Raw genomic sequence first — 23,658 nt, 5'->3', positions numbered from 1 at the left:
TGAGCCGTGTTCGATTTTAAAACTTGAATGGAAAAATCCACTGCCTGGAGAAGCCAGCCACACAGGATCCCGAACCGGGTCTATTGTTAGAAGAAGGAAGGAATGTCAACAACCACAGGACTCTGGGGGCCCTGAGAGCTTATGCATACTGTGTCAGCAGTGGTCCTGGAGAAGGCCACTTGGATGGGGACCTAACCGCAGCATCAGGCATGCTCGGGAAGAGGCAGAGCAGGAAATCTACAACTTGGCAAAGTGTCTTTACAAAACTTCAGCTTGGCTTTATAGCTTTCTTAGATAACTGTTTCACAAGTTTTCAAAAATAACTTCATTTTATTTGTTCACTTATTCAATTATAATATTACTATAGTTTAGGAGTCCTATATGTGAGAGGGGACCCCAAAAACCCCAGAATTATCTTTTGGAGGGCAGGCCTCTTGTTCCTTGCACCTAGGCTTCCCCCGGTAGGTAAGTGTTCTAGGAACCCATCGGTCTCAGTGTAACAGCTAGCATTGTTGTAAGAGCCTGCATTGCTGATGAAACACACTGAGTTGTGAGAAACAGGTGACTAGTTCTTTCACTATAACAACACATCTTCCCACACTGTGCTGTGTTCAGTGATTTTGGTCAAAAACTCCATTCTCCACCCTTCCAATTAATCCGGTCTTGCCCTGAGCGACTTTTTGTTTGTTTGTTTGTTTCCCTGGATAAAAAAAGTCCTCAAAGGGAAACATTCTACCAATTGCAAGAGGTGAAACAAAAAACAGCAGAAGCACTAAAAGGCATCCAAATGCTTAAGTTCAAAAACCGATTTTGTGCACTGGAAAAAGCATCTCGATGGGTGTCTTGCATCCAACGGAGAGTACTTTGAAGGTGACTCAAGTTTAAACATGTAAGAATTAATACACAATTTTTTATAAATTCCAGGTTTTTTGGGAGTCCCTTCATAGTTTTGAGGTGGAAGGACTGCAAAAGTCTCGTTTTGCTTAGTTGTCAGGTGCTAACTGCTGCTGGGTAGAGCTACTCAGTTGGACACAGCTGCATTTCAGAAGCTGGTTTAAAACCTTCTGCTTCAGTGGCAATCACAGGTGCTACAAGAATGTCTGCCCCATCAGTTGTTTTGTTTTGTTTTGTTGTTTTTTCTCAATACATCAGTAGTATACTCAGTTGCCTCATCACATCGGGACAATATCTTCTATTTTCATAGTCAAATACTTTTGCAGGATGTGAGGCCACCCCAGCATGTTGGGGCTAGGATGAGTATTCGTGCCTGTTACTGTTCAGGTTACCAGAGATCCTGCATGCGTAAAGAAGGGCCACCGTGGCACTAGGGTGCTGCCTAAAGGCAGGGAACTTCTCACAGCAGCCGAGGTTCCTTATCTCTAAAAATCTTGTCCCAAGCCTTCCTTATGATAGCCTTTTTTGAAGGATCCAGGTCCTAATGGGCTTGAGTCGCTCTTATTGAGTGACTCAGTTTCTCACAAAAACTACTGTTTTTGAAATAAGTATTGGAAAAGAGCTAATTCTATTATCTCCTGTTTTATGATGCCATTTTGTAGCTCTTCTTTGCACTCAATTCAGTGCCAACCAGTGTAGCTCTTCAGCCCCGTCTTTCTCTACCTCATGGTGATTTATTTTTCAAGAGATTTTTTTTTCTTTCCCTGTCACTTGGCCTAATTGAAGCCACCCTAGCTACCATGAGGGATCTCCTCAAGGGTGAATGTCAGGAAGAAGAGGTCAGGGAGTTTATCTGACATCCTCCTTCCCAACAGGCACGTAGGTTTGGGAAAAATCTCTCCTTCTCCATATCTGAACTCCACATAGAAAGGAGACTATGACAAGTCAGACCATAGGCCCTGTCACATCAGTTCTTCTAGATAGGACTAACCAGCCACTCAAGATTTCAAGGTGATTTACCCCTATAGCTAATGGGCACTTTGTCAGGGAGGAAAAAAAAGCTTAAAATAATTAAAATCATTTATATACCACAACATATAAAGGTATTTTATGATGCTTCAAGCAAATACAAGGTTGCTTTGTTAGAAGTATTTTTTTCTATTGGGAACTAGTACTAGGGTCTGAACATATAACTGATATGTAGATATTATAAACGCTTCTTCGGGGAAGTACAACAAATGGAACAAAATCTTACTGGTTTAGGATAGTTTTTGTATGACTTTGTTTTAGAACGAGGGACTAGAGGAAATGGCAGCTTCTGGGACTTTGCAATTAGGCGCTTTCTTTGCTTTTAAAAAGACTAACCATTAGTTGCAGAGGCGTGGGTCCGGAATCAGATACCGGAAGAGAGTTCTCAGGATTTAGATTCTGGTGCCTTATTTAGTAAGCAGCAAATATTGCAATATAAATAAATTCCATAAGTTTATGGGGAGGTTTTAAATTCCGAACTACCTCATAATTTATATGAAATTTTGATCACCAAAATAATGACTAGTAAGGCATTTTCAGGAATTGTAAGAGTTTAGTTATGTTTAGGTTATTACACAAAGTTTATTGTTTATTTTTATCTGCAGCCTCCTCCTCAGATATATGACAAGCAATTGGATGAAAGAGAACATACCATCGAGGAATGGAAAGGTGAGGCTAATACTTTTTTAAAAGAGTATGCTTTTTGCTTTATTGAAACTCAGAAATTCTGCTCAAGGCTTTTCCTTAAAATAATTTACTGAGAGATGGTTTTCTAACTACTATTCTCATAGATCATTGTAAAGCTCCAATAACTTCATCTGCTTTTTCATGCTAAGAGGAGTAGTGCATTTGTTCAAGATGAAAGTAATTAACTAATTGTCAACATGTTTGTCATGGTTGGGGCAACCTTCCACTCAGAATTTTAGAATTAAACTTTCTATGTTTGTACATAAAATCATCACATAAAAGATCACTAAAATTAGTTCTCAGATGATTTCAGACTTAAAAATATAAATAATAGGTAAAACATGCATTTACGCACTCTCAATGGATTTATAGGACTTGAGAACTTAAAATAGAAATTGTGTGTATCTAAGTGGCTTATTTCTTCTTTAAGAAAAAAAATGATTACATTAATTCATTTTTCAGCAAAACTTTTCCTAACACAGGCATCTTCAAGATTATACTCAGGGTAAAATAAAACAGAAAATAAAATAACTTGAACTTGTAAAGAATTGTTAAACTAACATAAAAAAACTACATAATCAAATAAATATGAAAAAATCAAACGCAGATGATAACAAATGATCAGATCAAAATGGGGAATAAAATAAAGGGAAGCTCTGAAAGGAAGGAACTTTTGGGCTACCTTGAAGGAATTAGTAAATGTCAATTGGGAAAAGAAAAAAAGAAGGAAAATACTGGGCGGGGGAGGGCAGGTGGTGACTAAGAGGAAAACAAAATGCAAAAATAAGCAAAAAATGTTATAAAGATAGTAAAGAGAGTCCAGAGATGCAGAGGTCATGTTGGTGAATATGGAAAACAGCATATACAGAAAGTGGATCAAGTGAAAAAAGATGCTGAATGGTAGATGGAAAAGGCTTACTTTGATCTAGGTAAGCACAGGCACCCATTCCTTAGGGGTTCATGGACAGGAAGTGAGAGAATAAAGCCATCCTTTGAGGAGAGTATGAAAATTGTGAGAAATTACAGAAAGAAGTACCTGTAAAAGATAATGATGGTATAAATTGTAAGCCACTGCAAAGCAAGAATGAGTAGAACTGAATGATTTTTTAGCTACAGGGGGCAAAATAGAAAGAATTGAAGACATCCAATTTAACTCTAGCATTGAGAAAGACAAAAATCAATGTCAGGTTGGGAAGGAATGAAATAAGTTTTTTACTGTGTTGGATTTTAGGCAAGTTTAGATTTACAAATCCAAGATAATGAGTCTGGAAAAAAAGATGCAGTAAGAGATGAAAGTTGTAAGGATTGGTAATAATTTAAAATCATGAGACTATTAAGGAGTGTGTGTAAAAGAAAAATGGATGTTCAAAACCAAAGTCATTAAAATTCTCCATAGATGAAGCTAGGATGCATCAGAAGTTTCCAAAGAATTCAAGGGAAATGTGTATTCTTCCCACATTTATTTATTCAATGGCTTTATTGAATACCTGCTTATGTCAGGCTTTATGCTAATTACAAAGAAATATAGAAATAGAGAAGTAAAGGAATCCCAATTGATTTTTAATTTACTCAACTCCAAAATATTATTTGTTATTAAAAAATGACTTTTTCTGTGGATTAATAAGAAATTTGTTTTCTATAATAACAGATGCCTGTTTCTTACAGAACTCATCTACAAAGAAGTCATGAATTCGGAAGAAAAGACTAAAAATGGTGTAGTAAAAGGACAGCCTTCTCCTTCAGGTACTCACTCTCAGTGAATACCCAATAAACCAGTACTTGTAAAGTTTATTGGCCTTTGTGTATGAGTTGCAACTGTTAACAGAGCTTCTAGTGCATATGGACAAGTAGCACATGATTGATTCCTTGTGATGATTTCAGTTGTATTCCTTTTGATATTTAGGGTGGCATTCATGCCGATTATTCTGGTTATAGTGACCCAGCACCAAAATTTTTCAGCACTTATTTTAAGATAGTAATGAATCCTGAGGAAACGTACAACATGGGCTGGGTAAAGTGCAAATCCTTCTCATAAAAATGCAGAGCTTACTGGCCTCTGTGTAGAGGCCAGGGATCCCTGCAGCCAAGACCTCTCCCCTCATTCATTCTCTAGATTTGAACTCTTCTCAAGGTTGGTGTGACAATACTTGAAGTATCTACCAAGACAGGCTCTAATGAAAACCAGCTTGGGAAATCCTTAGTTTGTTATCTACAAAATCTGATACACACTTGTACATATACACGTATTTTGCTGATCTTAGTAATTTGTTGTAGAATTACTTGAGACAATTTACTTATTAATGCTAATATTTTCCTAAGACTTTTGCTTTAAATATAAGAGTTTTGGAAAAATATGATGATTTATATTCAGCTTTAAACTATGGGGGGGGGTGCCAAAAAAAGTATACACATTTTAAGTATGATGTTTTCTCAAAAGATAGCAATAATCAAATGAATACTAGCGACACCATGTGGCAGGACAGTCAAAACAATGGCGGCAGTAAGGCTGAGAAAGTCATGTTACACATTACTACTGTAATTTAATTCAACTTCAAAAGGCAATACATAGATAACATCTTTTAAAATGCATGCACATTTTTTTGGCACCTTCTAGACTCAGCTAATGCTGGCAAATTACTCGTTTAGAGGAAAACTGCTTTGGGTGTCTTTGATAAACAAGGTTCTTCCATGCACTTTGAATTGTTTCAGGGAAAAAAAAATGTAGAATGAATTAATTAATAAATTATTCTTACTGATAATACTCTTTGAATAATTAATTTGCACCCAAAACTACTATGATGCCCAAACAGATGCAATTCAGTTACAAATGCTTTTTCACTAGTAGCCTTGAGAAACTACCCAATTCTGCCCCAAGTCTTTCTTTTCCTCAAAGAGTGTTAAGTGAATCATTGGAGTTGTCTTCCATCCTGTGTTCTCTGGTCATTCATCCTAGTATCCAGATTGACCCAATGTCTGCTGAAGCTGTTTTTTAACTTATCTGCACCTCTGCCTGTTACTGATTAAAGAACTCAAAGACAGGATCCAACAGCCTCACGATGCTGCCCACTAAGGCAGAAAGACACCTTGTTTTAAGAACTCTTACAATGGCCAGAACATATTTTCCTATAGTCATTAAGAAGCTGAAATATCATGGTTTAGCAAAAGGTGATCTCAGGTTGAGACTGGACAAAGTTTAGTAGAACCTATTCTATTCATCTTTGCTCAAGTTATCATTTATTTCATTTTCTTTTCATACGACCTTGTCCCGAAAGGCTTTTCATATCTGCCCAAATAGTATCTTTCCTTCATATGGGTCCTACTATCCTTGTATTTTCAATACTGAATATCTTGTCTTGTTACCCCTTCTTGTTTGTAAGCTCAATGAGAAGACTGTATGCATTCACTTTTGAGTACCATTTAGTGCCTAGGTGCTCTATCTTGCACATAGAGGCAGCTCAATAAATATTTATTAATTTGAAAATTGCCCTTCAGTTTCTCCCTCAGTGTGTTTCTTGGTACTATTCCAAAGACAGAATTCAAAACAGGGTTATAACTTTAATACAATACTGCACTAAATTCAGTATGCTCTTATACCTCTATTATACATATTTATTCTCTTTATTAATCTCCATGAAGATAAATGGGCCAAGTAGCTAGAAAACAGATCATTGCTATTGGCATAGTTCATACTTCGGATAAAGGTTTGCTGCTTCAGGTGTTTATATGATTCATTAATTTTGAGAAATATATATTTATGAATTTTTTGTATGCCTATTTAGTTTAGTGTGTTAATTCTAAAATATACCACTTAGACTTTACCTAAGTGAGAAGGCTAAGCCATTCTTTAACCATTCTGACTGTGCCTGTAACAATTGAAAATTATCTACTTTACACATATACCCTAACTGTCTGACTTAACCAATTTATAGTTAAAGTGATTATGGACTCACTCTTTTACTATATGATTTTATTTTTACTTTTTGAATCAGAGTGTCACTCTGTCACCCAGACTGTAGTGCAATAGTACAGTCATGAATCATGTATCATCACAGTCTTAAACTCCTGGACTCAAGAAATCTTCCCAACTCAGCTTCCTGGGTAGGATTACAGGTGTACACCAACACGGCTAATTAATTTTTAAAGTTTTTGTAGAGATGACTTATTCTTATGTTGCCCAGGCTGCTCTTGAACTCCTGGGCTCAAGCAATCCTCCTGCTTCAACTTCCCAAAGTGCTGGGATTATAGGCATGAGCCACTGCACCCAGCCACAATATGATTTTAAAAGAAAAATATTCATGACTTAATTTTGAGAAGTTGTATTTATACTGTATATGACACATTTATGTATGAAATATTTGTTTGTATCATAAGAAAACTATGCTACAGCCGTGTGTTGGCACTGACTCTACCAGTTCACAAGGCTAAGTGTGTGCATCTCTTGCCAACTCTGTTTATTGTTGGTGTGCTGAGAACTTGAAATCAGCCATAGAGGATTTATGACTTGAAAACTGACACACCCTACCAATCAGGGTGTATTTCCCTCTGGAAAGCCAATTGCTAAAGCTTTATTGGCACACCACCGTGTGTGTGTGTGTGTGTGTGTGTGTGTGTGTGTGTGTATGTGTGTATGTAGTAAACTATGCTGAAAAGAAAAAGCAATTACTAAAAAAGTTTGAAAAGTCAGCTTTTCTACTTGGAAGGCTGAGGCGGAAGGATCCCCGGAGCCCAGCAGGTCGAGGCTGCGGTGGGCGGGAGCAGCCACTGCACTCCAGTCTGGGCGACAGAGTGAGACTCCAACTCAAAAAAAAAAAAGAAAAGAAAAGAAAAAAAAGTCAGCTTTTTTGCATTCTTCATTATATTCATCTTTTCTCATTAATGTTTGCATAACATATTTTATTTTGTGAATAACTAGGATAAAGTCATTCTACAACATAGACTGTCTTAATAGTTATGGCCATGCTGGAAATCCCACAGCAAGGGGATAAGTTAGTGCAGTTTCTCAGGGGCAAATTGGTTCTAGTATCCAAACCTATGTTAGAGTGATGCTTTTAGAATGTAAACGGGAAGTAAATGTGCATTTGCAGAATAATTTATAGGTTTGAGATGTATTGATGGAATTGTATATCAATAAGAAATAAATTTACACTTCAGATACATTTCTAAATAAATGATTATACTCTTTTCTGCAATCTGATTTCACTTGCATTGTGATTTATTTTCGAGGATGGCATACCTGCTTGCTTCCGGAATTGATTTGTAACGATCGCTGAGGGAATAGCAGTCCGTGAATAGAAATTAATTTTCTTCTGAAAGCATTTGTTATGGAATGTTAGAGCTAGCACAAATATAGGAGGTCATCTAATTCAGTGATGCCGGGTTTGTTCACCACTCCTATTCCATCTGAGAAGTAGAGTTTCCATAAGTAACAGTGACTTGCTGAGATCAAAATGCTCAGTATCACGATGGGCAGGGATTTTTCAAAATCTCTAATCAAAGATAAAGCTCCCAGGTCATTTGAATATATGCACCCCGCCCCCAAAGTGGCCCCCATTCTCCACTTAGTTAAGGTCATTAATCTAGTCAAGTAATTTTATTTATATTTTATTTTAAAATCTCAGGCCAGACAAGTTGAGGTTCAAGGTCATAGACAGACAAGGAACTGTATCTCAGTGATTTTTAAAAATTCTACTGTTTTTAAATAATTCTTTGCATCTACCTTTTTATTGTTAGAGGGTCGTGTCAGGGAAATAATTTACTTAAAAAAGACAGAGTAACATTTTCCTTTGAAACAATAAATATTTTTTGATTAGATAATGTTTAGCTGAGAAATTTTTATCAACATAAGTTACTTCTTTCAATGAAATCTATTTTGGGGGGCTAAAGTTGAAAGTAGCTAATATTCCTCACTGACAACCCTATTAGTATTTCCAGTTCCTTTTAATGCCATTTTTATTGATAAACATGTGTAATGTTTTATTGATGGCAAAACATTTTAAAGTATGTGTCTCTATTAGTTTCTTCTAAGTAATGTAGAAGAAAGGAATATTGATCACATTGTTAAGACGTCCTGGACAAGTGGGCATTATAATCAGATTAGATTCAGTTCAATTCTGTTTAAGAGATTTTCACAAGCTGCTTGGCAGTAACTTGGTGATTGAAGCCAAGGTCCATGTCTTGTCCCTTTTATTTGTGTTTGGTTTTATGGTTTACAAAGCTTGTTTAGTGCCGACATGAAAATAGACTTGAATGGATTATCTAGTAAAGCCAGAAGTGGCCACAGACAAGGAGGCATTTATATAGTGCAATAGAGGGAGTAATACAGAAGCAAAGGGTTTTCACTAACAGTGGTAGGCTGGTTCATACTTAACAGCCATCATTTTTTTTTTTTTTTTTTTAATAATTAATCAGTATTTTTATTATAGTTTTGTGGGGTACAGTTAAGGGTTAGGTGTACAATTACGTTTCATTCAAACACCCTGTTGATAAGAGGTGTTTTCCCAGCCCCAGACAGATATTTGCTACTGTTAATCCCCTCCCCCTCCCCCCCATAGTTTCCCAGTACCGTCAGTCATTTTGTTATAGTATTACATTGGATGTTCAAGGTCCATTATATGAGTGAGAACATGTGATATTCTGATCTTTGTTTCTGTGTGAGGTCACTCAGTATTATAGACTCTAGTTCCATCCAGGTTGCTGCAAAATTCATGATTTTGTTCTTTTTTATGAACAGCCATCATTTTTAAAAGAAAAAAAAAGAATTAACTAGAAGCACTTACCCATTTCTATGGTGTAAATATTCTCACTGTGACCAATTTTAAGCTACTAATGTGGCATCGATGAATGCAGAATTGGAAAGAATTCTGCTAATAAAGAATGAATGCTAATAATTGTCTCTCAGAAGCCACTAAAAGCTAGTATGCCACAGATAAGGCATATCATTCTTCTACCATTTCACCTACCATTCTGTACAAAGGAACTATTCCCATAAAATAAGCAGACATCATGGGAATTGTACAAAGGAAGCGCTGAAAGAGAAGGCCTTTCATAATGAATTTGTGCTGTATAAAATCAGGAACAATAGTCTATGAAACCCTAGAAATACAGTTGGCAAGAACTTTGGCAGATTCTGAACTTTGAGAAATTAAATACTAATTATAATTTGCATTCAGCATTGATAAGAGGGCAGGGTCATTCCAACACTGAGAATAAGGATAAGGATTACAGGGAACCCACTGATGAACCAAAGAAGTCAGACAACTACAACCAAATGATTTCTTTTGGCCAAAAATAACTTAACAAGTTCACTAGTTTAATAGCAGGGTTTCCTTCACAGAGCCTATCTGGAAGAGCAGACATAAAAGATACTCAATACTACTTTGTTAAATTCAGTGCTTACTCTGTGCTGAGCAGTAGACATTGTGGAAGACAGGAGAAACAAAGACATATAATGAAAGAAGTAAAAAGAATCCAAGGGAATAGAAATAAGAATAATCATACAACAAAACTATATACAAGCCTTGCCAAAAAAATGTATACGCATTTTAAGTATGACATTCACATAAAAGATGGTGTTAATCAACTGGATTCTGGTGTCACCATTCGACAGGCAGGACAGTCAAAGAAAATGGCAGAAGCACAATTGAGTGAACGTCATACACACATTGCTACTGTAATTTAATTAAACCTTGAAAAGTAATACATAGATAACATTTAAAAAAGTGTGTATACACTTTTTTGGTACCCTTTGTGTATAGTAAGAAGCTGATTTGTATGGCTTGACACCCAGAATATTTCAAAAGTGTGTTAAAATACGCTGATTATTAAAATAAGTGCAGTAAGAATGCTGTGTATTTTATTTTTTTGAGTCAGGGTCTTACTTTGTTGCCTAGGCTGGAGTGCAGTGGTACGATCATGCCTCACTACCCCCTTGATTTCCTGGGCTCAGGATATCCTTCTGCTTCAACCTCCTGAGTAGCTGGGACTATAGGTGTGCACCACCATGTCTGGCTAATTTTATTTTTTATAGAGATGAGGTCTCACCATATCACCAGGCTGGTCTTGAACTCCTAGGCTCAAGCAATCCTCCCACTTTGACCTCCCAGAGTGCTGAGATTACAGGAATGAGCCACTGCGCCCAGCCTGCAGTGTATTTTATAAGCATAACCTGCAGCCTGTTTCTGAAGAACTTACTCAAAGCCACTCCATCTTTTGCTGCCTTCATTTAGTATTATTTATAGATGTAAATTTGTGTTTTGCTGGGGAAATTTTCAGTGTTCTTCATGTAATTTCTGTAGTTGCCATTTCTGTGGGTTTGTGTTTATTTACAAACATCAAATTGTATTTCCATAAAGGAGGCTTAACTCAGTTAAGCCTTATCTTACCCTTATTTGAATCATTTCACTGTGACAATAAAGACATGTCTACCTAATCAATTCCAGCTAGGATAGGAGGGAATAAAACCTATCCAAGAGAAGACCATAACTGTCTTGTAAAGATACTTTAGAATATTTGGGGGGGAGTTGCATTGTGTCAAAACTTTATTTTAAAACTTTCAAGTTGGTTATATTCTCAAAACTCAAATAAAGCATGCTAGCAATTTTTTTCTGCTTCCACTGACACTTTGATTAATTATAACACTTATGAGATGTATAGATCATCATTTCATCTGTTTAACTTTCAATTCACTGATGTTGAAAATTTTTATTAAAATAAATCAGTTGTATTTCTATATACTAGCAATAACTAGAAAACAATTCCATTTACACTAGCATAAAAATATGTGGCAATACATTTAACAGAAGAAGTGTAAACATTGTACTCTGAAAACTACAAAACATTGTTGAAATAAATTAAAGACCTAAATAAATGGAAAAACATTTCATGGTTTATGAATGAGAAGAGTTAATATTGTCAAGGTGATGACACTCTCTAAATTGACTTACAGATTAAACTTAATGCCTATCAAAATCATAGCTATCATTTTTGCAGAAATTGACAATTTGATCTTAAAGTTAACATGGAAATGCAAGAGACACAGAATAGCCAAAGCAATCTTGCAAAAGAACACAGGCCGGGCTCGGTGGCTCAGCCTGTAATCCCGCGCCTTTGGGAGGCTGAGGTGAGTGAATTGCCTGAGCCCGCGGGTTCGAGACCCGCCTGGGCAGTGAGACCTCATCTTTACAATAAATCAAAAAATCAGCTGGGTGTGGTGGCGCATGCCTGTAATTCCGGCTATTAGGAAGGCTGAGGCGGAAGGATCGCTGGAGCCCAGCAGGCCGAGGCTGCGGTGGCCGGGAGCGGCCACTGCACTCCAGTCTGGACGACAGAGTGAGACTCCAACTCAAAAAAAAAAAAAAAAAAAAAAAAGAACACAGTAGGAGGATTTGTACCTTCTGATTTCAAAACTACAAACCTGCAGTATTCAAGACAGTGTGCTACTTGCATGAAGACACACAAACAGGTCAATGTAATATAATTGAGAATCCAGATGCAAATCCTCAAATTTATGATCAACTGATTTTTGACAAGGATGTCAAGATATTCCATGGGCAAAAAATAATCTTTTTTAATAAACGGTACTGGACCAGCTGGATATCCACATGCAAAAGAATGAAGGTGGACCCTTACCTCACACCATATACAAAAATGAACACAAAATAGATCACAGACTTAGGTGTAAGATCTGAAATGATAAAACTCTTGAACAAAAACATAGGAGTAAGTCTTCATGGTCTTGGGTTAGGAAATAGTTTTCTAGATATAGCCCCCAAAGCACAAGTGTTAAAGAAAAAAAAAAAAAGATAACACTAACTTAATCAAAATTAATATCATTTGTGCTTTGAAAGATGCCTTCCAGAAAGTGAAAAGAATAGGAAAAAAATCTGAAAATATCATATCTGATAAGGGACTTAGACCCAGATTATATAAAGAGCTCTTATAACTCAATAATAAAAAGAAAATAATGTCTAAGGAATCTGAGTAGACTTTCTCCAAAGAAGATATACAAATGACTGTCAATCACATGAAACAGATGTCATTAGCCACCAGGCAAATGCAAGTCAAGTCACCATGTGATACTATTTCACACAAACTAGGATGGCTATAATAAAAAAGGCAGATAATAAGAAGTGTTGGTGAGAATGTACAGAAATTGGAATCCTCATACACTGCTGGTAGGAATTGAAACTGATATGCCCACTTTAGAAAACATTTTGTCAGTTCCTTAAATGATAAACATACAGTTACTCTATAACTCAGCAATTCCACTTCTAGGTGTGTATCCAAGAGAAATGAAAATATATCCACACAAAACTTGTGCATAAATGTTTATAACAGCATTACTCATAATAACCAGAAAGTTTAGACAAACTAAATGTCCATCAATTGCCCATCAACTAATAAATAGATAAACACAATGTGATATATCTACATAATAAAACATTATTGCAACCATACAAAAAAATGAAGTACTGTTACATACTTCATGGATGCTACAACATGGCTGAAACTTGAAAACATTATGCTCGGTGGCTCAGCCTGTAATCCTGCGCTTTGGGAGGCTGAGGTGAGTGGATTGCCTGAGCCCGAGCGTTCGAGACCCGCCTGGGCAACTTGGCGAGACCTCATCTCTACAATAAATCAAAAAATCAGCCGGGTGTGGTAGCGCATGCCTGTAATTCCAGCTACTTGGAAGGCTGAGGCGGAAGGATCGCCAGAGCCCAGCAGGTTGAGGCTGCAGTGGTCGGGAGTGGCCACTGCACTCCAGTCTGGGCGACAGAGTGAGACTCCAACTCAAAAATATAAAAAATAAAAAAAAAGAAAAATGAAGAAGAAGAAGAAAAAAGAAAATGACCATTCGCAAATGAGTGCATAGAGCATACTTTCATTTATATGAAATGTCCAGAACAATAGATCATTTTTTAGAAGCAAAAAGTAGATTACTCATTGCCTAGGGATAGAGAGAAGGTGAGGAATGGAATACAAAGATTTTTGGGGGAGGGATGATGAAATGCCGCGAAATCGATTATGGCGATGACTGCACAATGCTGTGAATGTGCTAAAAGTCACTGAGCTGTACAAATTAAATTTCTAAATTATATATCTGAATTTTACCTTAATAAAGCTGTTACAAAAAGATATATGGGCATCATTGCATATCTCAAGTCAAAACTAAATCTAAGCAGTAGTGCATGATTTGAAAGCCATCCAGGGCATAGGGATATATCATCCAGGAGATGAATGGACACTAAGAAAAAAGCAATCTCACTCTACTGGTCCCAAATTGATTGGACCATTATTAGAGCCCCATGTCTGGTTGTAATCTATACCCTTTAATAAGAATGCGTAAAAACGGAAGAGCATTCAGAGAAGTCCATCAAAGTGACGCTAAATTATAGAGACCAGAACTTAATGAAAGAGCATGAAGGATGCTGGCATAATTTAATCTAAAATCAGGGGGAAAACAGAGTTAGGTATTTGGGTTGTGTAAGTGAATCAAGGACTGTCTTCCAGAAGATGAAATCTTGTCATGAGAAGAAATGAATTGACTCTGCACAATATCTACAAGGGATATAATTAGGTAAATTAGGAATGAATTGAAGCCAGATAACTTTATATTACACATTGTTCTGCTTGTGAGAGTATTTATTTACAAGAAGACAAAAACAACAGGATTTAAAAAATCTTTTTCTAGAGACATTTAAGATGAAGAAATATGGATTCTTTTGGTTTAAAGAGCACAAAAAATGTCTAAGCTTTTCTGTATATGAAAATATAAGGATACAAAATAATTCATATTAAATGATCGCAACTAGGGAAACTTCCTAGCAAAACGACTGGAAATAAGTATACCAAATGCTTAACAGTTCTTAACATTAATTTGAGGATCAGTGCATACCTTTTTTCCTGTATTTTTTTTTTTACATTTTGCATAGTTTACTTAAGCATATTTACAATCAACAAGTAAGATTTAAAAATACATGTAGGACACATGTAATTTGTAGTTTAGGCGTTTGTGTCCTCTCTAGATACTGTTAAATTTTCACCACACATTTTCCACAGGCGAGATATATCTGCCTTAGGAACAAAGATTATGTTAACCCCTGCACTCCCTTAATATGGTTTAATTTTGTCTTTCTGATTTATTAGATCTATGTATAACATTATTGTAACCTATGTTGGGTTTGTTATTTTTCATCAATAGGTTCACTCACACTGTATTTGCTCAAATAAGATATCATTTTAGTGAGAATTCCTCATCTCTTATTTTATCAGGTGGTTATACTACAGATATTTTTAATAACGAGCTGTTATTCCACTTATTTTACCACTCGGATTGCCTGAGTATAAAGAATATATAAAAAGGAAAAAGTAAGTTGACTGTTTCTAGGGCTCCGTGGTTTAATTATATTTCATGATGCTTTTGGCTCATCTTTCTTCTGTTGTTCTCAACACTGTTGAAACTCAGCAAGCCTTTACTGAGTAATTTCCATGAGCAAGTCTCTTCTCAGAGTTTCCAAACCATTATATTTCCTTATTGTAGAACATAGAATTTCTTCCAAATTAAGCTAAGTTAATAATTCAGAGATCCTATTAGAAGATCCTAGGTAAGCAAGTCAGCCGGATAGTTAATATAGGCAAACGTTGTGTGCTCTGTCTTCTATTCTTTTTCAATAACTTCATCAAGTGTAATTTGGCTTTTTTATATGGTTTTTAAGTTTGATGTCATATTAGTGGTTATGTAATAATATTTACTTTACATACTTTCCTTTTTCTAGAGCTGTTGTCTCCAATTAATTCAGATTTCTAGGATAGCACACTTAGATGTGTTTGTTTTAAAAGCTCCTTGCAGTAAAAGCAACCAAGTTTGGATCACTACATTAAAGGGTTTCGTTCATCTGTCTGTCTTCTTCATAAACCAGTGGTTTTCAATCCTTGACTGACTACACAGTCTCTAGGGAGCTTTTGAAAAATGCAAACACATTGGCTGCGTTCAAGGCCAATTATGTAACGATATGGGAAGTGTGGCTGGATATTTGTGTGTTTTCTAAAAAAGCATTACAGGTAATTTTTGAATACAGAGTGAAATTTGATAAACACTGCACTAGGCTGTGAATACCTCCTGATGAGGGACTGCATTGTTTTGTCTTGATTTTACCCATCTAATATAAGTCCCTGTGTCAGCTGTTCTTTCTTTTTTTTAAAGCAAACAAAGTATATTCACATTTAGAACAGACTCTAAGTGGGAGCAGCACTAAAAGACAGTGTGGTCTGGGGGTTGAGGAAGGAGGACTTTTGGAAGATTTAACAAGGAGATGGGGAAAAACAAAAACAAAACAGAACAAAAAACACTCCAGCGGCTGCATTCCTAAGTAACACTGGTTTGTGGCCTTGGCGTTGTCAGGGCAACCACATGGTCCATTTCTTGTGACTCCAGGTGGTGGGCTGGTGGGTAGTAATGAAAGATAAGGTCAGCTTGGTCTTGTGTAGTGAGAAACCAAATGTCTAGATAGAGGAGAGAAGGTCAGCTGTTCTAAGAAGGTTTGCAAACGATGAAGAAGACTCCCTCTGTTGTGTTTGACCATGCTGGCATGCTGAATGTCATTGAGATGGGTCTCGTTCTAGATTTAGTCATGTTGGTCTTCATTTTCTTAGCACAGGTGCAGCAGTGAACAGCAGTGAGAGTCTCCCTCCCTCTTCGTCCGTCAACGACATCTCCTCCATGTCCACCGACCAGACCCTGGCATCTGACACTGACAGCAGCCTGGAAGCCTCGGCAGGACCCCTGGGTTGTTGCAGGTGACTAGCCGCCTGCCTGCGAAATCCAGCGTTCTTCAGGAGATGATGTGATGGAACACATACACATAGACACGCACACACACACACACATGCAGACACTCACGCACACACACAGATGTAGACATGCAACATCAAGAAAACAGCAAGGGAGAGAATCCAAGCCTAAAATGGAAACAAATCTTTCAGCCTGCTTCTTCCCCAGAGTTCTGTATTGCAGCTAAGCTCAAATGTATATTTAACTTCTAGTTGCTCTTGCTTTGGTCTTCTTCCACTGATGCTTACTACAGAAAGCAAACCAAACACAATTAGAGAAGCCTTTTCCATAAAGTGTAATTTCAATGGCTGCAAAACCAGCGACCTGTAACTGCCCTTTCAAATGGCATGACAAGGTGTGCAGTGGCCCCAACCAGCATGTGTGTGTCTCTATCTTGCATCTACCTGCTCCTTGGCCTAGTCAGATGGATGTAGATACAGATCCGCATGTGTCTGTATTCATACAGCACTACTTACTTAGAGATGCTACTGTCAGTGTCCTCAGGGCTCTACCAAGACATCATGCACTGGGGTACCACATGGTCCATTTCATGTGATCTATTACTCTGACATAAACCCATCTGTAATATATTGCCAGTATATAAGCTGTTTAGTTTGTTAATTGATTAAGCTGTATGTCTTATAAGAAAACATGTAAAGGGGGGAATTATGGGGGGAGTGAGCTCTCTCGGACCCTTGAAGATGTAGCTTCCAAATTTGAACTGATTAAATGGCACCTGTATACCAATTTGTAGAAAGAACATGTGCTGCTTATATAAAGTGTGGGGGGAGGGGGTAACAGTTTTCAGGCACTCAATGGTTTGGCCTTTAGAAGGCAGTTGGGAATAAAAGCTGAGAGTCTTTTTTTTTTTACAGTGAGCAGTAGAAGAGACTAGAGAGTAGTATTGCCGTGTGAGCTAAGACAGAAAAGAGGTCATTGCCCAGATACTAGGTGTGCATGTTTTAGAGGTTAATCCCATTCCCATTTGTCACTTCCAAAGGATCTATTGTAACAGAAGACTACTGGAAAAAGGGGCAGGTGGTGAGGTAGGTTATTGTGTACATAGTTGTTGGTAAGACTCTTTCCCTGAAACTGAGCGGAATTGCTTCCATATGGATTCCTTAAACAGAAAAATGAGCCTACTGAAACTACTTTTAGATTGTAGGTTGTGATTTTCATGTGTGAGTTGCTTCCCAGGTTCATACCCTGCCAAGATTTTATTTTGAGAAAATAATATTACTTTCTTCTTTTGGAATTAAAAATAATAATAAAAATAAAACCCCCAAAACACATGATGATCCTCAGGTTAGCATCTGGAAATATCTCTAGTGACATTATTATTCCTCAGTGGTTTCCCTGACTCCTTAATATGGCTGATGTTTTATGTTCATTTATTTTCTTGTCTGAACAATCGAAGAAGGGCTGATAATCTGAATTTTGTAGTGCAGTAGGTACAAGAGCAATAACTCTGCCTATAAGTTACTGCTGCTAAATAGCTTTAGCAATATGAGTTTGTCTTTAAAGCCATGAAGCATTAATGTCAGTGTTTTGCAAAATCTCTTGAATTTAGCTTAAATTCTACATAAGTGCTTTCCTGAGCACTTAAGGAGGCACTGTGAAATATCTTGGTTATGAACAAGGCAATTCCAAGATGACTTCTCAGCAATAATTAGTACCAGGTACAGGCTTCCCTTCTTACTTACTTTGGTGACATGTTCATCACAGTTATTTGCACTCTGACCATTCTGGTGCTCACCAATGTGGTGATGTTTCACCTGAAGAAGAAGTGAAATGCAGGAAAGGGATGGTTGGTGAGTGTGAAATGACTGACAAATGGAATCCCCTCAAAAACAGAGCAAACAAAAATGCCAGTGCTCTGAAAACTGCCTTAAATACAATAACAGGGAAGCTCTGTCTCTCTTCAAGCAATAGAGTCAACAGGGAACTGCAACCCAGCACCATTGCCAGCAATGCTGCCATTTCTGGGATTGCTTCACACAATAGGATTCTGTACAAGAGGTCATTTGTTTAAAATAAAGAGAAGAACTTTAGCTTGTGCAGCTTGTCCCCTGGAATAAAAATGGCCTAGTTTCTTTAGCCTGCTACCATTCTTTTTTGGTTAATACTGTGGACAACTAGATATTTAAAAATGCCTCCTCATTTGCATAAGCCCCCTCACTTTTCTTTCTGTTATATTACTGGGGTTTTTGTTTTGTTTTGTTTTGTTTGAACTCTCTTCTCTGTGTCCCTAATTCTTTTCTTATCTTTTTTCTCTGCACTTTTCTCTCAATATATCTGTAGCCTCTCCACTTCCATGCTTTCTACCACATGGGATTAAGTGCAGAGAAGAGGAAAGAGTCACAAAGCGAATTTTATCAGTCCCAAGATGACATCACAAAAAGGAAGTCTCTAGCCAGCTTCTTAGAAGTGCTTGACAGTAGACTATCTATCATGTCTGCAGAAATGTTGATTTTTTTTCACTCAGATTCAACCAGACGAAAACTAGAAACTAGACAATGCTCCCCTCCACCCCCACTATTGCCACCTTCCAGAAACTCAACTAGTCTTATATCTCCTGTTGTATGACTCTTGGAAACTGGTTGCCTTTAGCCAAATCTCCCGTAGGGACAAGAGAAAAACGGAACAAATCCCTCGGATTTAAGTGTCATTTACAAATAGAGCTAAGGATTTGGTTCTTGCAGGATCAGCTTTACTAGGTGATCAATGCAAGACAGATGATGGAACAACAAAGAGAATCGCTTCTGTAAAAGCCCGCCAGTCCTTCACCACCCTGGGTTCACATTATTATAATATCTTTATTATGTCATTATCAAATTCATAGATGATTATGTCATTATCAAATTCATAGAATATATTATGTTCTGTAATGAGTCTTTTCTTTAAAAAAAAAACTTCAAATATTTCTTTCTTAGTTACCTATTATTGCTCAAGGATGTCCTTACTTTTCAGGTAGGGAAATGTCAATCAACTGGACAAATTCCTGGAAAAAGTGAAGGTTCTGCCTAGGGTTGGTGCTCATTTTAATTTTAGAACATGAAGTTGCACACTGAGGACCTGCCATCACATCCTGTGGGCCATTTGGACTAGCAGTGACCCTTAATACAATCTTTTGTAGTAATTTGCAGAAAGAACGGCTATGTACCCATGTGCAGGGATAATTCAATTGTTGTGAGAGTTTGCCAAAGCCACCACCACTCTAGCTTTGTCTTCGCTATTTTTCTATGTGTTTTGTGGGTCAGTGTTCACTTTTAAAAAGGGAGACTTTGGCCTTACGACAGAGTTTCCTCTTGTGGAATAAAGACTGATATTAATCTTTCATCTTCAAGAATCTGATGACTGAGCTTTGTAGGAATGTACCCCACAGTTGGAAAAGGGCCTGGTCAATCCCCACCAATTGGAGTAGGCTACTTACTTGAGGCCAAGGAGCTGGATAATTTTTCTCAATCTGTTATCATTATCAGCAAAATATTAGCTAAAAATATGAATAACAGCTGACTGATAAGTCAGAAAATTGGCCTTGGCAAATGGAACATATAGAATAGACAAGAATATTTAAATCCTTTAATGACCTGTCGGAGCAGGGGACAAACAAAAAGTAAAACTGATATTTTGAATTTTAAATATTCATTGCAAAACCAATATTATACCAAATCTATTTATATTTAAATCTCTGAACATATAAAAATCCATCTTAAAAGCATTATGCTCTGTAAAGCATGTTGTCAGTCAGCTTTGCTGAAAAATATACCTTCCATAGCTCAGAGACGAGTAACATCACTCTAGTAAATTTACACCCAGCCACTTTGGGTGTAAAGAGAAATCCCATTTTCCACTCACAATTTCCAACACACATTTTAGTTGTAAGAGTTTATCATTTTCCACAGATGCCATTAAATTAAGCAGGGAAACTACTTTCTGTAAAATCAACAAAAAAAAGTTACAATGTAAATAGATATGTTAGTTCTTTTCCTGGTGATTAAACTGTAAGATTTTGTTTTTCCTTTGACATTTAGTTATTTAACTATCTGAAAATGGTTCACTTTGACCTGTTACTTTAGTCAGTCAAACTCAAATGAGGGGCCTCTGTTCATATATATAGACTCCTGTATATGTAACTTTTGATTATGTGGGACCGATGGCCAGTATATTCTAATGGAAACAAATCTCCCACCCTGTATCTAGGATTATCTGCTCACCTTGCCATGTGCCATGTCCATCTTGCAATGAGAACTAACTTACACCTGCCTGTTATTCTGCATGATTGGACTCCAAAGATTATTACCAATGAAGAGAATTGTCCTGTGTCAGTGTTCATAAAATGGACTTAAAGCACACACACATGCGCACACACATTCACTTGCTCCCTTACAATTCTAGACCCACCTTGGAAAGTGAAACCATGTTTGTTCTGTTTCTTTGCAAGGCCTTAGTGGTGAGAACTAAGGTCAGTCAGCCTGATGGATAAAATGAAATCTTAGTGATGTTCAATAAGAGCTTGAAATCATTCAAGTAATTTTTGTGTCCTTTCTCACACTCTTTCATTTTTATTGTTTTCTTTTATTTTCAAAATTCTGTGGAACAAGAGGATGAATCGGGGGAGAACTTTGGCTTCTTTAGACGCTTTGTCGGCGGATACTGAGTCAATACATTGTGATTTCTGTTTTTTATGAATTATTAAAATCAGAGGAAATCTACTTCACTTAACATAAAACCAAATCCAAATCCACATGTTGTTGGAGTTTGCCTGTTGACAATGGTTATTATGCTGTTCGTTGTCTTGGGTCGCATGCACTCAGTAGCTCTGAGGGGTCTCACACGATTTTATTCACATGGTGAAAGAAACCTGTAGTGTGGTCTGGTTGTGCCAGGGAATAAATAAGAAATAAGGAGTGATTGATTTCTCACCTTGAGTCAAGAGTCTATGATATGAATGCGACCATGTTAAATGCTGTGTTTTCATTTGAGACTGGTTTCTTCTAAAAATGATCTTCATTTCTGTCTATGGATACTAGTTATATATCTACAATTCAGTAAGTGTCCTTTAAGGTATAAAATCAATTAAAGAAAATAATATCCTTTTCTGGGAGTGTTAGGTAAGTAGAAAAGGGTTAAATTTCCTTGGTTAATTATCAAATTTCTAATTATTCTAATTATTATTCAAGATAAAAGGCAAATTCTTTTTTTGTCTACATGGTGTTTATCTTTAATATCTCAAACTCCTTGGAGAATTAAAAAATGTGATTCTGTGGCTTGATGAGGAGGTCACTGCACTTGCATAGCTTACTTGGCAGTGACCGAACAATGTTGAGTGGTGCCCTTCTATTTCTGTAAATAATACATTTTATTTAATCAATTAACTATTAGAAAGTCTGGAAGACAAGCATACTTATTCTTTCACATTATTACATTTATCCTTCTATTTATTTCCTGCTAGAAAATAGAATCCAACAGCTTTTTGTTGTCTCTGGCCCAGACTCGATTCTAATTTAAATCACAGATGCCTGCTCTGTTTAAAAAATATGTTTTAAAAATGGTCAAACATAAATACCTAAAAATACACATCATACTAGGAAGGAAAACTGCATTCCACAAGATGGTTTCTCACGAGAAGTAAAAAGGAGTTATTGGCGCATTTCAGATACCATGAAAGGTGAAAACTATTTGGTAATTTTGGCCACATTTTCAGAAAGAAGAAAACAAAAGGGGTCTTCTTGGGCATTTCTTTTCTTGGAGGTTCTATGGAACAACCAACCTAGGAGGATGGACTACTTGCTCAATAACTGCACTGGGTTGTTGTCAAGATAGAGGTTTTTGGCAATATGGGTTCATCAGAACGGTGTTTTACTTGTCACGTGCTTTTCTTCAAGGCTTTTGAAAGACGTGCTTGGAAGATATATGCAAGTAGTGAAACACTGAGAGTCCCATCATCTCACATCACTCCCTTGGGGACCATTGTATGTGGCAAGTCATCTGTCTCAGTTGCAGACTGAATTCTACCTGCTCAACCCTTTAGATCAGTATATTCTGATTAAATTGCTGAAAACATGCTGTGGAAATATACACTTCTCAGACACATGAGATGTGATGACCCATGCAGAGAAGTCAAACATCCTTTTGAAATTTCCCACCCTCTCTATGTCAAATATTTCTTACGTTAAAGACATTCTTAACCTGGTATAAAAAAACCCAACATAAAATAAGTCTAAAATGCAATTTAGGGGATTCAGGTTTTACTCCATAGAGTAGGTATTTTTACTTCCACATCACTGAATTTCTGGTAATGTTCTTCACCTGATCTCACCTAGAATATTTCTGTTTAACCAGTTATCCAGATTGTTTGCAACTCAAAAGAAGTTTCAAAATGTTACTCATCTTAAAAACTATTCATGCTCTGCCTAGAAGAGTGTCTTACACATAATTTGCTTTCCATTGATACTTATAAAACAATATTTGTGAAAATATTGTCTATGAGCAATTACACATAAATATTTATAATGTAAATAATATTTTACATGGACCAAGCAAACTAGTAATATTAAAGTATTTCTTTTATAAAAGTAATATTTTTAAACCATAATATCCTCTTCCTCAATCTCTAAGAAGATTCCTGTGAATTTTTAGTTTGATGTTTGAGCTAGATTATAAAGCAGTTCAATAATTCACTCCACAAACATTTATTAAACACATCTGTGTAGGAGACAGATATAGCATGGCCCTTATCCTCAAAAATTCAAAGTTAATATATCTTCATTTAAAAATAACTAGTTAAAGCAAAATATATTTATCTCATTTATTTACTTTTCAAAAAAATGATAATGCATTTAAATTTGTGGTATGACTTGAATGAGTCTATTTTTAGTATTTGCTTAAAACAATGAAGCAAGAAATCTGCTTCTTACAATGTTCTCATTTTTCTAATTGTAAGTACACATGAAGAATTGCCATAAGATAATTTGGGCTATTTTCCATTATATTATGGGAGATTAAACAATTTTAAAAATGCATTTAAAAGATTCAGTATGAGTATTCTTTTCTGCATTACAGAAAGTTTGCTTTCATACGTGTTTCCCCTGAGAACTATTAGCCTGGATGCTGAACTTGAGACTTTCTACATCACAATCTCTAAATCAGCAAACAATCTCACAACTGGCATGGGAATCTTTTTGGAGTGACATTCTTTTTTTTTTTTTTTTTTT

At 36.5% G+C, this 23,658-nt stretch overlaps 1 protein-coding gene across 6 annotated transcripts in view; it reads left to right on the top strand.

The window, feature by feature from the left end:
• Positions 1 to 21,366, top strand: part of MAPK10 (mitogen-activated protein kinase 10) — a 145,177-nt gene extending 123,811 nt beyond the window's left edge. For 4 of the 6 annotated variants that reach the window (XM_021710077.1, XM_021710075.1, XM_008053277.1 and 1 more), the window contains 3 exons: positions 2,529 to 2,592; positions 4,276 to 4,353; positions 16,269 to 21,366. In XM_021710077.1, coding sequence (XP_021565752.1) covers positions 2,529 to 2,592; positions 4,276 to 4,353; positions 16,269 to 16,411 — 285 coding nt within the window. In that variant the 3' untranslated portion in view covers positions 16,412 to 21,366. Of the gene's footprint in view, positions 1 to 2,528; positions 2,593 to 4,275; positions 4,354 to 16,263 lie in introns of all 6 variants that reach the window. The other 2 variants (XM_021710076.1, XM_008053279.2) reach the window with 2 other exon arrangements.
• Positions 21,367 to 23,658: the final 2,292 nt, after the last annotated feature.

The sequence above is a fragment of the Carlito syrichta genome, unplaced genomic scaffold, assembly GCF_000164805.1.
Source record: "Carlito syrichta isolate Samal-C Ts95f unplaced genomic scaffold, Tarsius_syrichta-2.0.1 Scaffold288018, whole genome shotgun sequence".
In the NCBI taxonomy this organism is placed as follows: Eukaryota; Metazoa; Chordata; class Mammalia; order Primates; family Tarsiidae; genus Carlito; species Carlito syrichta.
This window is presented reverse-complemented; position numbering and strand designations above follow the sequence as displayed.